We start from the raw sequence: 16,479 nt of genomic DNA on the forward strand, positions 1-16,479 counted from the left end.
TGTTTGAAAGAATTGGTTTTATTTAAGCATTCAATATGTACCAGTTCTGCAGACATCTATCTCAGTATGATTACCACATGGTTAAAATGCAAAATTATGCACTCATAGTGTATGCCTGATTTTATAACCAAAAATGTGTATGAAATGTCTGATATGAAAGCATATTTTACAAGTTCATGAGCTAGATCTGAATGCGTGCAGAATAATTCTGCCTAAAAATATGACGAAAACATAAACAAGAAACAAAATTTTTTATTTAGGATCAAATGAGATGAAAAGATCCCAGTACTGAGCAGATAACAATGAAAAAAATAAACATTATTCAAAAGACATACGTGTGAAGCAGTGAAATACATGTAAAGATTGCAGCATAACATGAAGGACCTGAAGCCAATTTTCAATAATATGTTTGTTATTATAAGAATACAAAAGAGCAAAAAATTACAAATTATACCCCCTTCCTGCCCAATCATTACATGCTATAATCATCAATTGTCATTACTGATAGGACATTGGTACATTTCACACCATGGTTACATACAATGACATTAAATAACAAGACTCGGACTTGAAATTAATATACATGTCATACATTATAGGGTTTCAACTATCTTCTCTGTATATTTTGATGAGGTAAAAAGTCCTGTTCACTTTGGACATGGGGCTCTAATGACAGAACTTATTTTTGGCCAAAAAGTACAGAAAAATTGTGGTACTGTGTCACAAATGCTAAGGGTAAACCTTTCTATATTATATTTGTTACATATCTGAATACTTTATAATGTGAATATGACATTTTCCATCGAAAGTATAGGTCATTGCAGAAAGAATAATTATTTTAAAACATAAGAAATTACATATTTTTTATTTGTAAAAGTAAAAGAATTAAAAAAAGAAGTAAAAGCTCAATTGTCAAAGCTAAATGGAACCTCAAAGAACATTAAGGTTCCCCTCAACATTTCATATTTTGCCCAAGGATGAATTTCTCAGTAACAAGTGAATTCAGACATCTGAACAACAGGATCACGTGTTATTTAAAATAGAACCCTAGAATGCTGGCACGAATTAGATTTGTTTAAACATTCAACATGTAACAATTGCTGCGGATGTCTGCTCAGTATGATTACCACAGGGTTTGAATGTGAAACTATGCACTCAGAGTGAATGGCATGATTTACAAAGCAACGGGTGTGGGTGTGATTTGGATTTTTAACAAGCTTTAAAAAAAATCAGTCATATTGCTACACTGTCTGCGGTGTGGCAGTTTATAGTGATGTCTAGATTATCAGAATGTAGAAGCCAAATATACAAGGAAGAGATATTGTATCAAACTCCAGAGCATAACCTCAGGGACCTACCATACATCATAAAAGGAATTTATTGAAAACCCCATGATGATATGACCATCCATTCAAATGGAGCTGACCAATGTGGCAACCATATTGTATTTCAGTTTACAAGTTTGCCACTGTAGCAGCCACATTAATGGTTCAATCAATACCGTTCAGTAAAAATCCCATGACTATATTACCATCCATTCCGGAAAAGTTTTGATACAAAATTATCGATCTAGCCAAATTGGTGGCCCTGTTAAAAGTCTGATTGGTATCATTTTTATTCATGACAAACTGCATCTTATAATAAGTCTATGAGCTCAAACCTTCGAACAATACAATCATCCATTCAAAAAAAGCAGCTATAACAAAATTTTCATGATCCACAACTGCAGCCATACTGGATGTCAGGCTGGCACCTTTTTATTTTGGAGCAAACAAACATCACAATAAGTATTGAAGTGAATATCATGTGTCAGTACAGTCATTTGTTAGGAAGAGCTAGTTCAGTAGTGATAAAAACAAATTTTTAAGCTGGCCACCATGCCAGTTTATTGGATGTGATAATGAAACCATCCTGATTTAGGTCCAGCTAGTCTTGATTATAAGTCTTTTAGAGAAAACCACATTTTGTTATAGACATCTGTTTAGGAAATGTAGTGATACGATGTTTTTTTATAGCAGCCATGGTGACCATGTCAGAGATCAGATTGGCACCAATTTTCATTTTGCACCAACCAGGCATTTGAAGTTGTTTAGTGAAAACACCATGTTGAATGAACAATCAGTCCACAAGCATCAGACGAAAATATTTTATAAATATATGATAGTTGGAAGGGAGGTCTGGGTTTTCTCTCAGGCAGTGTCTGAGGGGGCAATGAATTTATTTTTTTAGGAGCTCTGGGGAAATGGTAAACATCTTAAACTGCACTCCAGGCACCTCTTTAATTCATCTTAAGTTTTAACCAACAGTAAATACTTTCCTTTAAACCAACTGGGCAAAGTGGCCACCATGGACAGTGCACATTCTCTTCTCCCCCCAGTCTTAATACAGCCTGGGAAAACTTGTCACTAGCAACAACGTAGTTATTTCAAGATATTCAACATTATCAACATGGGGGCCATATTGGTTGTCTGAGGCCCACCATTTTCATTTTGGACCAATTTGAGATCAAACAAAGGCTTTAAGTGAAAACCCGATGTGAATGTAACCTTTTGATCTGGAGGAGTAGCAGTTTTTTGTTGATTTTCACAATGGGTACCATGGTGGATTAATTGCATATCCAAGAGCACCATTTTAATTTAGGATCATATAGATATTGGAATGAAAGTGCATGTACAGTTTTGTGGCAATCCTTCCATGTTTAGAAGGAATATCGATAATGTACTCATGTGACAGACAAAAGAAAGGGAGGGACAATAATATCATACAGGCTAGAGACAAAATTTGCAGTGCCCATTACTTTGCCTACATGCATCAACCAGCACACCCTCTCAAACTAAGCATGCATCCCCAAGAAATGATACAAAAGAGTTGTTAATACAAGCATTCATATGTAACAGACACACTTGCTTGATGTCCAAGTAATTGATTCTCTTTTATTTACAGTCAGTCTGGATTCCTTTGACAGAAATCAAATAATACACAAGTTACAAAAAATGTACCAAATACACATACATCATACGAGCATAGTACAGTGTGACCCTGCTATAGCGTACTCTGTTATAACACGAATTTGGATATAACACAGTTGTGGCGTGGCTCCCAAAATTTCATATACATGTACTTTTCTCATACACAAATGTTTTCTTTCTTTCTTACAAGTACGAAAAGTAAAGTGTAAAAAGTTTATTATCATTTTTGGGGAAGAGGTTGTGTATGAATTTTAATATTAGACAATCATGGCATGGATCTTGTAATTTCATATACAGGTATTTTTCTCACACTCGAAAAAAAAGCTTTTTCTTCTTTAAAGAATGGAAAACATGTAAAAAGTTTATTCAGGGATCACACGGGTTTGCCAATGTCAGATTGCAATTTATAGTCCTTACTGGTGATAGAATATCCCATCAGGCGATTTTTTCCTGACATTGACTGTTTAAACTTGTATATACAGTCTTAGGTTGGGAATGAAGAAATTCAAAGGTATCATGAAAGGAAGCTGCAAACTTGATATAAAATGCACTGGAATTTATCAGTTGTTAGATAAACAAATTCTTTGTTCATACTGACAAACCATCTTAACACTGCACTGTTATATTATAATCCATTTATTTTGACATCTGGCCTGAGTACTGTATGCTGTGAGATCTCTGCGTTTTTTTAAATAACATTTCTGGTAGTGGCAATCAACCGGGCGAGGTACTATCTCATAATGGATCTTTCGATGAAATAGTGTCAAATTATCTGCCGCTCACTAATAATTAATATACATGTATACATTTTGACTGACTTCTCTATATGGATGATAAGTAAAATTCCTCTTCTCTTCACTCATAGAATTAAATCTTCAGAACACTCATATTTTCTGTAGTAATCCCCGTCAGAACAGAACACCTGTGTATTCATTGTCTGATGGTCTTTTTTAACAAAATTTTTGGTGCATGTGTGGAAGGCAACATCATTCTGCCACCAAAAATGTTCAGAAAAAAAAATACCCCACCCCACCACAGGAGTTCTACTTGTTGGTCTATCATTACTACAGGGACTACCTATAAACAACCATCTTTTGAAGGCAGGAAAACTGCAAGAATTGACCATAAAATGGCTAATTTTAAAACGTACCCAGACAAAAAAAATAGTTTTGCTAAAACTTCAGAAAAAAACTGATCACTTTTGAAGCACCAATCATTCTGTATAAATATTAATGAATGAAAAAAGATTTAGTCTCAATGTTCTACAATTATTTCATGTTGCCGACGCAAAAGAAATCTATTTGTTCCTCCAAAACTGTTCTTATGTGGTAACTTCAATAACACATGCACCATTCATCAAAGAAAGCCGACTACAATCTTCAATAAAAACAAATAACCTTTCATCAAAGGAAGCCAGCTTGAAACTTAAAAGAAAAGCAATAGAGTACGACTGATTGTTGCATTTTCGAAAGTGACTGGAACACGTTTATTGTACCATGAAAGTCTTTACCAATGGCTGCATAAAATGCAAATCAAATTTACAATCTTCTGAAACCATAGATATATGGCCGTCAAATTACCTGAAGATGGGGTATCTTGCAATGTTTATTAAACTTTTTAATTTGTTCAAGGTTTTATTTGCCTCATCCCCTGGGTAGCCTTGGCAAGATGACACTGTCTCCAGCTGACCACAATATAGGCCACTTTAAATACATGTACATGTAGCATGTAAACAGCTACAGCCATGTGCTACTTGTGACAAATGTAGTGAATTGTTAAGTGGCAATCCAATATAGATCAAAACAAGGACTGCCATTTTTCTTATAAATACATGGTATTTGTGTTTGCCCGGGTGTACATATTCCAAGATTATACTTGGAATTTTGACTTAAAACCTTGGACATCCAAGGTTTTTCCATGGTTTTCCAAATTTAATCTGAAAATCCTGTTTGCTACGCTAATATAGAGCCTGCGATAATAAAGCATTGGACTGTATTTGTTATAAAAATTTGGAATGATGGTCCCAAATTCAAAGAACAGTTAGTTATAGAAATATAGCATTTTCAGGTTTAATGCTTTGTTTTCAGAAGTAAAGGATTCCAAACATGATTTGTAAATTTAAGGCTGCCAATAACAGTTCTGTTATATGCATACTGTTTGTTTTATTAATTAATCACATTTTATATTTTCAACCAATATTTTCTTTTTACTGGAATGATCCAAAAGAAATGGCAGAATATTAAAGAGGTAATGATAAACAAGCAAATTAGTGAAGTGTTAAAACCGTCATGAAACCAGTATACAGATGGAGGGATTTTCAAAATTAAATGGATAATTTGGATCTAAAGAAATCTTATTGGCATTCTTGATATTTGGACCTTTTAAAAAATTTATTTGTACGTGTTGAACAAATTAAAAATAAAATGTATTCTTATATTCTGTAATATCTGCTTCATTATTGTTGGTCTGATGTTTTATGCCAGGGAGGTGTCCAAGGAATCCTTGGATGATATGTCTGAGGACACCCCAGATGATATGTCCTAGGAATCCTCGGACAATATGTCCAAGAAATTTTTAGAATCTTTGAAAACCATGGACATGTCCAAGGATTCCTAGGAAGCCTCGGTGTACTGATTAAAAAAACCTTGGACACTGGTTTTAAAAAAATTTGTCCTTAGACTATTACCTCGGAAAGTCAGTAACCAATATTCCGAAGTTTTTCCGAGGAACATTTGTCTGAGGTTTCCTAGGAAACCTCGGAATATGTAAAGCCGGGTTCAAACAAAATGTGAGCCATAAATGAAGTTTATAATGTGATCTATACTTGATTTCATGGATTTATTATATACAAATAGAGTACTTAATGGATTATGGATTGTACTAAACAAATGTAGTTGTCAATATGCAAGTGTTTTTCTGACTAGTTTGTCTTCATTTAATCAAAAACACTTCTTTTGCGCCCGCTTTTATTACCACACACACACACCTGCTCACCATATTTTAGGAAAATGCATTATTCTCTTCAGCTAACTGACTTGGTTGGTTATAACAAAGTTCGGTCCATAACACGGACAGGTTCTATGGACCCCAAATACCGTGTTATAGTGGGTGGGGTTACACTGTAATTTGGATGTCAGTAAAAATCAGAGGACTTCTAGCATATGACTGTGATGACTTACAAATAATGTAAAACTCTACCTGTTGGTCAGAGGTAGTAAATGAACAACAGGAAAGATAGCTGGTGTGTGTGGCCACAGCCTTCTTCTTGCTGGCAATGTCTGACTCCTCTAATGTCACAGGGTATATAGTGCACTTGTTGTCCAAACCCCTGAAATCCAAAGTGGTTTCACAGTCAAAATGTGATTTTTTTAAGGCACTAAGATGTAATAAATCTGAGCATCTTTGATACTGGGTACTACAATTTTAACAGCTATTAAAACAATGAAATTCATAATAAAAAACAAGAAATATGATGTACCAGTACATGTTTTTTAAATACATTTCTACTGCTATACTGTCTACAATGTTTTGTTCAATATTACACACACAAATTAAAATTATATTAAGATTTTGGTATGTTTTGTTCCTAAGAAAATAATGATAAATATTTTGTATAATGGCCAGTACTGTACACCTAAACAAGAATCCAAACTTTGGTTGATATTGCTCACCCAGGGTAACTGATATATATCAACTTGTGAATTAAAACTATAGAGGGCAAAGAAAAAGCTTGGAGCAAGTTGTTACATTGTTTATTATTGTTGGTTTTTAACTTTCCTAGAATATACAGGGCCTGAAAATGTCACCTTTGACCCACTGGTATAGGAGCCGTAGAACCTACAAGGCCCAGGTCAAACCTGCCAACACTAACAAGATTCTCTCAGTATGACAGTTGATTTTTTCCATAAGTTTTAGTAAGGTATAACAAAATATCATATAATCCTGTTGTCAAGTTAGAAAAAAGAGTATTTAATCAAGTATTTGTTGTTATCTCTCAACCTGACATAATTCTTGGAATTTTTTTTTTCATTTCACAGCAATCATATCTCCTGCCAAATAACATACTCTAATCAACATGTGATGTCCAATAAACATAAGTGTGGCCCTTCCTGTATTTATCCAAAACAATCTGAATATTCCTTTTTATACTTCTGAACTGATTGTAAATCTTTTTTATGAGCTTTTTTTTATCCTTTGTCTTTAACATATATCTGTACTTGGATGCCATTTTTAAACAAATCTGTAATCAGCAGTTTGAGAAGATGCTTCATGGTCCTACCACAAACCACACACCCATTCTTGTATTTGGTGGATATCAAGGATATGTGTATGGAACCGTGTACCGAGGACATTTGTTCTGGCAATGTTAGAGCATAAAGATATACTGTTTGAGGCAGTAAATTAATAGCAAATGGCGATGTATCAAGGAGGGAACTGTATGATCAATTGTAAGGAATATGAAATTTAGCAATGCAAGCGAGGATGCACACGTTTACACAAATATTCTGTATAATCCATGTAAACTAAGGACGCACACTATTTGACAAAATCATGGAGACCGTGGACATTGGTACATTATAACCAACAAGGACATGTTTGCATATCTAGTCCAGTCTTAACAATCAATATGACCACTCAGGTGGCCTGGATGTTAGAGCAACCACCTCGGATGCGGGAGGTTGCGGGTTTGAACCAAGGTCGAGTTATAACAAAGACATGAAAATGGTACTAACAGCTGTCTTGCTAGGCGCTCAGCATTAAGAGGTTAGTGTTAGGACTAGTTGGCCTGAAAGAGTGTTAAAGATACGTTAAAATCTAATCCAAATCACATGCTAGTTTTAAGTAACTGTAACCTCCATAAGGGTTTCATCTACAACTGTTCTTTAGGGCAATTACATTATTATTTGAATATATATCTTGTTGTTATTGACCGATTGGTGAATTTATTGATTGACAGATTGTCCTGCAATCAGACTTTAATACAACATAACATGCTTCAGACTAATCTACCTCTTTGGAGATCATATTGTAATAAATTTGGAGTATGCGCATTTGGTTATAGCATGTCGTTTTAAGGAATTCTTAGATTTGTGTGATTACTTGTTTGATTATTGGAACTTGGTGCAATAGAAATATTCCTTAGCTTGGAATAATTAGCCAATTAGGAGCAAACGTCACGGAATGAAGTCTTAGTGAGTTTCCATGATGCCATGGTTGACTTTTAGTGAATTCAGGTCAAAACCGCATGAGTGTCCCTGGTGTAATATAGTCCCTATTAAAACCTAATGGTGTACATTGGTGGTGTGACTGCAGTGGCAGGGGGCCCCGAGTGGTCTAAAGTGCTCTCCGCTACGGATCACTGCCATCTCACCTCTGTCTGCATGGGTTTGAGTCTTGGATTCGGCTAATGTGGGTATGTGAGAAAGCTTGCCAGTAGCTTCTCGTGGGTCAGTGGTTCTTTCTGGGGTTTTCCCGGGTTCTTCCTCCACCATTAATACTGGCCGCTATGTATAGCCTATCTTGTACTGAAAAATGGCGTTAAACACCACCACCACTGCAGTGGCAGTATTTATGGTAGGAGACTGGTAAATTACACAAAGGAATAAACAAGAAGGGACTCTGCAGATACCGTTTATGTTATCATGGTGGCAAATGTGATGCAGCTGTACTGGCGAAATGTGCCTTGAAACCATGAATTGACTGGCCTAAAGGTGGTGCAGTAAAAATAGTTACCTGTGTTAGGGGGTAGTTGTATGGTTTCTATGGGTTGAACTGCTGATGGTATGGAAAGTTGATGAAGAGAAGCCCTGCAGATGTGCGGTTGATATATATTTGGCAAGTTTTGAGATCTGTGATCTTGCACTGATTAGCGAAAAATTAATGTATAGAATGGACACATCAGGCTTTCTAATTTACAACTGAAGTTGTATATAAGTCTTTGGAAATTTGGGGTAAACTTATGACTTCTAGTGGAATCGTGCCAGGGTTTGACACCGCTCGGTCAAGCAAATACCCCTGGCTTGTAACAATACTATCTGGCTGGATTTGAGCATTTACGGCAGGAAACTCACCTTACCGGCAATGACTATTTGCTTTTTGACAAAATAGAGTAATATCTTTGTTGCATAATATGCGTATAAATCTTCTCTCTTTCTCTATCTCTCTCTAGGGCATGTGCAGATGTAATGTTGGAAATAAGAGTGAATATTTGTGTTACCCATATTGTGTATTTCACAGAAACGTATTTTTCAAGTCACTTTGGCTGAATAAATCGATGATGCATACAACATCCTTTCTGGTGTAATCTGCATAGTGTTTTATCCCAACCTCAACACAAAGAATAATGATAACTAAAACATCAATAACAACAATAACAACTTATCTATGTTAACTGAACTGAAACCTCCTAAACAGCTTTAAAGTTCAGTAATTGCGAAGTGAAGAACAGAGTTCTATGAAAGTACACATATGTATAGAATTAGTGGATGGGGATAATTTTCTTATACCTTTTTACAAATATTTTATCCTGTTTTATTGTTTTGGAGCCATGAATGAACAAGAATATACTTTAATGGTACAACACTCTCTTGGTTCACCTTCCAAATCACTTAGTTTACACATTTGCTAATTCAAGGTACCACGTAAAGGTGTTTTGTATTGCTGATTGGAATGTTGAAACAGTTTTTTTTCCATGTCACCTTCTGTATAAAACATACTGAAAAAGACTAAATGAGTAAGAATATTACAGTCTAATGCAGCTCTAAATAAATATTCTGTTAAGTTATAAATACAAGTTGGTCCAGTAGAACATCCTGAGCATTTTGGCTATTTTTAAAAACCTCTTTAAATTTGGGAAAGCGATATCGATTGACCCCTTGCTTTTAAATGTTGTCTGTTGTTTTAATAAGACTTCGTTTACAACAGAACTATCGATACAAATATAATTCATATGTTCAGCAAAGTCATCAAATCACCAACTGAAGCAAGTATATACATTTAAAAGAACACTGAATGCATTCAACAGTTTATGATTGCTTGCATGTTTAGTTGCAGGTCTTAAAAACATATTGCTGTAATTAAATGTTTCAATTTGGGACTGATCATCTTGATGATAAATGTTTGACCTCTGTATAATATATTTATCTGTCTATATATTTACTGAAGTTCTGTGCATGTAACTTCCAAATTCGGTTAGTGATAATTCGATCTCACCGTAACATGATTTTTCACTTGATTCACATCTGTTCTCTCCTGTTTGAATACTAAGTAGGCAAATGATGAAACAGGGGCAGATGTAGCTCATCTAATAATCATAAAAAAAATTTTGCATATCAGGGATGTTTTTTCAATATCTTTACGTATGTAAAATCACGCTGCAAATAGGATGTTTTAACTTTACTGTTGGTTTGGATAATTAGCAATATTGGTACAACTCTACATTGAATTCATGCATATTTCCATTTGCATTTTGATGTACTTTTTTGTACATGTATATTTATTTACCTGTATCAGACGTGTATGGTATGAATGCATTGTGAGTTTTCCAACACTACTGTCTCACATGCATGAAATACTAATACAAAATAGAGAGGACTGTTATGTGTACTAGCCTATCTTCTTCTAGTTTAGCTAAGTAGTTGGTTTCTGATGCTTGGAGATAATGTTTTTTGCAATGTGTAATTTGATAGTGGAGAATTCTCTACAAGTTTTCCATCCAGCAATGGAGGACATGGTTTCGGGCGTGTGTATCACCAGCTTTATAAAAAAAGATACACTCCAAAATCATGAACAAGTACCAAGAGTGTAAACGGGGACCTTCCTAAAAATCATGATTAATCATAGGCTAAAATAATTGCGAAAAGCATGATTTTATAAATTTTCCAACAGAGGACATCCTTGGTTGGAGGTGTGTCCTCGGTAAGTTGGCGCGTAATCACAAATGTCCTCAGTTTACACCAAATACAAACACTAACACACAAACACACACACACACACTCAGTTTTATTTCATAAACTGTGGGTGTTAGGGTTAAAACATATATACAATAAAGTATTTAATATTACTCAAATGCACTCAAATGAATCTGAAAATCTCAAATTAATCTGAACATGTGCATGTTTTTATAAGTTTCCTATGACAGAAACAGACATGGGTCATCGGGTAGTAGTTTGTTCAGAACAGTTAAATAAGAAATTTAGATAATAGAAGAAGTCATATACCACCTTTTTGCTTTGTTTGGTATGTGTCAAAATGTATTAATAGACAATGCCAACCGAGGCAATGGAATGTAGAAAGCACAGTGGATTTCTGTAACAATATTTCATTCCTACAACATAACCATTACCTTCTCATTCTAACAAGAAAAAAACTTTATAAAAAAAAAAAAAGAATAAACCATACTGCTCCACCTTTCGCTTTTAATACAAATGTTTACCCTCAATCTTCCAAAAATATGTATTTAATTCTTATCCAGAATTACTTTATTATCAGTTTGATAAAATTACCCGTTATATTGACTGATCACAAAGTTAGAAAATTTGTCTAAGATCTTTGTTATACCATACCAATTTACAGTGTACATAGCAAGTCAGATCAAAATCTGTCAAAAAATATTCTCTCAAACATGTTCACAAGTTCAGACAAAGCAGATGCTGCATTACCTTATTAATATCTGAGACAATGCTGGAATCAAATATTTGTGTGAAATGATCTCCCTATTAGTCAGATTATGGTGAAGATTATGAAAACAGGGATAAGTATGTGTGTCTGATTTGGATTTTCAGCATTGATTTAACAATTTTCTAGTCATCACTACAATGTCTGCAGTGGGGCAGTTTATAGTGATGTCTAGCACTGGGGCATCATGCTGCAGACATGTGGCATCATGTCCCACCGAGTCACTTTATCCTGACACCAGGCTGACCAATCCTAATAGTAACTTTATAATGCTGAGTGCCAAACAAGGCAGCTGCTAATAACATTTTTATAATTCTTTGGTATGACCCAGCTGGGTTCGAACCAATGACCTCCCGCAACTGAGGTAGATGCTCTCACCACTTAGGCTACAAGAGTGGTCGGGAAAAGGGGGTGTAGAAATTTCAGAATTAATAATGTTCAAAATGGTCACTTAGAACTTCTGTTTTTAATATTTTCTATGTCATGTGGTTTAAACTATTTCTGAAAGTTGTGAAATACTACCTTTTTTTTACTTCATCATAGCAAGCGTATAACATAGTTATGGCAACCTCAAATAGACTTTACAGCTGAAAAACTGCAACTATTTCCATAGCAGGTATCATCTTTTCATACATTGTCACTGAATAAAGTATACCCGGTACACAAAAATGATCTTATTAGTAACAGACCTGGATATGTTGACTGAGTCACAATTTACTTCTGATTTGGCACCGCAAATAAAGTTTGTTTCTAAGTTGTTTTTTTTCAAGGGTCATGTGTGCATTATTTTGGCAATTCTGAATATCAATCTAATTTCTGGCATTTATGATCATCAAGTTGGTACCAAAACTAACTACACTTCATCCATTTTTTCAAAAAATTTCCAGCTATCTCTTTACAGGAAAAATGGATAGAAAGTCAACATTTTACTTTGATATTAATGCATTGTATTAAAAGGGATGGGGGAGTGAAATCAAGGCAAGGCAAAGTGACCTTAGCTCTTTTGGTATGTTTACAGAAAATGAAAGATTCAAAGGGCAACTATTTTCCCTGAATTGCCCCTCGGGTGGACACTGTAACATGTGCAGATGTTGCTTGAAACTTAAGTAAACAAATATCTTGATATAAGCTTACATACCCAATCAGATCAGATTTAATAACTACCCTCTAGAGTGTTAACAAGCTCATCCAGAGCATATGCGGGATCACATGCATGGATGTCACTCACAACTGAACTCATCCAAAATCTGGATGATATAAGCTTCCCTAATAAATCTGGATGATATAAACTTACCTATTAAATGTGATCAACACCAGATCAGGATTAAAACCTCTAACATCTGCAAAAGCTCAGTCAAAGCTGAAGCAAGATCACCTCATCAACATGCATGGATGTCGCTTATTTGTTTATAACTGAAATCTTCAAAGATCTCAATGACACAATCTTGCATAATAAATCTGATCAGAAATGTGACACAAGCACAGTCAAAGCAGATGTAAGATCACTTCATTAATATGCATGGATCTCACTCATAATCAAATCTGCCTGAGACAAAAACATGTGACAGAAAAGACTGGCTAGGTCAAGACAGATAAGGAGATCTGACCCCAAAAGAGGGAAGATTTTCATTGAGAAGATCTTTAGGATGCAAATGGATAAATATTACAATTGCTATTGAGCATATGTTTAATATCAACATCTCATTGTCTCGTCAAATCAGACCCTTCAGCAATTTCTGTTGCTATTCATAGTCGTCTTATATGTATCATGAGCAGTTTTAGCATTTCTTAGATCATTATTATATTATACTGGTGGTAGTCCTTATTGTTATTGATCTTAATATTTGTTGTCATGGTTAATCTGCTTTCCTAAGATGGTGTTTCTGCATGACACATTATGTCGTTCTTGCCAGTGTAACAGACTTTAAAATCAGCTTTACAGGAAGAGCAGAAAGCATATTCATGTCCCTTTGAACCTGACTATAATAAGTGAAACTTTCAACAATCACTGAATTTCATATAATGTTTTGGTTGCATGGACTTGGTGTTTTGGCACTGGCACACACAGACATCTCCACAAATTTTAAACACCAAAGTCAAACTAACCCACATTCATGCCACTTAAGCTCTTAGGAAGTCTAACTATAATCAATTAACATCTTTAATCTAGTCCAAATTACTTTTGATCATACTCTAATCTACCTTGACAATCTTAAACATCAAAGCAGAACATTCTATGTGGAAAGAAAGTAATGCTTATTGTTTTATGCTGAATAAGTTCTTTAGTAACCCAGCCATAGTCATTTAATATTTTAATCTATTTCGAATTACTTCTACTCCGTGACATACATCCACAGACAAACCTCAAACAATGAAGCCATCCAATCATGCTGACACTATAAAAGGATGAAATTAGCAATTATACTGTCATGTTGTTCTTAAGCTAGTTCTTAGTCACATGATCACAGTCACTATTATCAAAACTATACAACACTAAAACCAAAATATGAAGAAAAAACAAAGGAAAAATTTAATTTTTCATGAACAATTTTGTATAAGTAGGAGATTTCAGTGGAAGGGATGGAAGACACCCTCAAGTGCAAGAGGTTCACACATATGCTGAGATCTTCATGCTATAAGCTTACATAAAAAATCTGATCAAAATCTAATCAAAAATGACCTATGGAGTGTTCATGAGCTCAGTCACTATGATGCAAAATCACCTCATTAATATGCATGGATGTCAATCATAACCAAATCCAAACATGTTCTTGATGATGCAAACTTAAGTCCCAAGTCTGATCCAAATCTGGTCAGAAATTAACCCTCAAAACCATCAAGACAAGTTTTGATGGATGGATCAAAGATGCATAATGGTCAAGGTCCATGTCGTTAAGTTCACTTGGCATTTTGTCAGGTGAGCTAAATAACTACCAATTATGTGCTTGAAATCCTATATAGTGTTTAGAAAACAGGTAGTACCACTGTTTCAGGTGGTGAGATATCGCCAGAACTGAAGATACACCTTCATGCATGGTATCAAAATAGAGAGCAAAATCATAAGTTCTAAATCTGGCATCAAACATGTATACTTTTGATATATTGTACAATGTTACTGCATGCTGAGAAAGCAGGAATTTTCTTACCATCTTTTTGTATAATAATACAACTCTATGGTCTTCAAATAAGTAATAGAAAAGAGTAAGAAGCAACAAGCTTTGTAAAATTCAACAAATGGTTTCTTTCCCAAGAATACAGAGTGAAAAAATGTAAGAAGAACTTATAGTATTGAAAATTAAACCCCAAATAATCCTAGAATTACAGACACAAGCCCTAATGATTAAAGTTCTGAATAAACTTTAACAGAAATCCGTATTAAATCCAATGCTTGAAGTGCTGATGTGCATATGAAGGCCCATATTATGGTGATGTGCACACAGTTTCTTGTTAAATCACAATAACACAACCCAATATATCTTTATTTGAAATTTCACTATCAACTCAAGTCTCAATTTCCAAAAATGTTATTTCTGATGGGCACCTTATATTTCCAGTGAATAAATAATTTGAATAAATAAAGTTCCAGCCCAAATGAACAAATGGACATAAAACTTATACAACTCAAATGAATAATTTCTAGAAAAACAACATTATATACTCCTCTACTTGACCTTGGGTTACAAGCACTTTTTTTTACTATTACCTAATGGAAAATAACCTTCTAGAAGGTTCCTAATGTTTACAAATAAAATCTTAGTTATTATTAGAATATATAATGCAGTAAACACAATGTCCTTGACTCGGGCCAAGATAATAATCCTAATAGTTAACCCATACTCACAGGAAACTATTTGCTATCTATTACTAGTTTACAGAATTTCTTTTTGGACAAAGTAAAGTTCAACATACAATTTTCCATAGCATATAATGAAATATAAAAAAATAAAAATATAACGATGCAAATTAAATATACATACAGTAATAACAAAAAAGTGTCAGCAGTACCAGGTTTGGAGTTCGAGTTGGCATTTTTGATTGGCCATTATTACATACAAATCAGCCTGATAAAATTATCAAACTTCGAGAAAAATATATGAACTAAGCAATTCTCAGAGATCCTGGAAAAGTAACAAACATCTTGAAATAAAGAAAAGCAGTCCTGTGCATATCTTCATTTGAAACAGCCAATCATAAACAAAATCCAATAGCAATACATGCCTGAATTGCCTGGATCTGCTAAGAACTGATAAATAAATAACTTTTTCCCATAGCCCCATCTCAGCTGAGGCTTCTAAAACAATTACTAAATTGTTTAAAAAATCTACAACTATAATATGTAATGCAACACATTTCCTTATATATAATGCCAATCAATAATAATTGATCCAAGGACAGCTTTATGCATTCTATTTTAAGAAAAGAAGGAAGCACTGAAAACTTCTTCAATAGATATATTTTGCTGACAGTAAGTGCAATCATGTGCAGCACTAGATGTAAACACAATGAAAGCATTTACTTTGATGCATATTGATCATATTATTGTAACAACTTTCGTTTTTGGAGTGAAACATACATGCATGTAAACAGTAAACAATATTCATACAAGCCACCCAATTTGGTCTCGATTTTAAAAAAAAAATCTTTGCATTACTAGCAAATTTGTCAATTGAGTTAACAAATTTATTTTCTATGATTCTATGTTTTGTTTAGACAGCTCCTGTGGCCTAAATGGTTAGAGTGTCTACATCAGATGCAGGAATGCAGAAGGTCACAGGTACAAACCCTGGCTGAGTCATACCAAAGACATAAAAATAGTACTAGCAGCTGCCTTGCT

The 16,479-nt window shown here is 34.4% G+C and overlaps 1 protein-coding gene across 1 annotated transcript in view; it reads right to left on the minus strand.

The window, feature by feature from the left end:
- LOC149770176 (guanine nucleotide-binding protein subunit beta-5-like) overlaps positions 1-16,479 on the minus strand; it is a 99,236-nt gene that overhangs the window by 51,809 nt on the left and 30,948 nt on the right. The window contains exon 5 of the mRNA XM_089949278.1: positions 6,168-6,297. Within this exon, the coding sequence (XP_089805404.1) occupies positions 6,168-6,297 (130 nt within the window). The remainder of the gene's footprint in view (positions 1-6,167; positions 6,298-16,479) is intronic.

This window comes from Sinohyriopsis cumingii, unplaced genomic scaffold (assembly GCF_028554795.1).
Source record: "Sinohyriopsis cumingii isolate HCF-2022 unplaced genomic scaffold, ASM2855479v2 utg002530l, whole genome shotgun sequence".
In the NCBI taxonomy this organism is placed as follows: Eukaryota; Metazoa; Mollusca; class Bivalvia; order Unionida; family Unionidae; genus Sinohyriopsis; species Sinohyriopsis cumingii.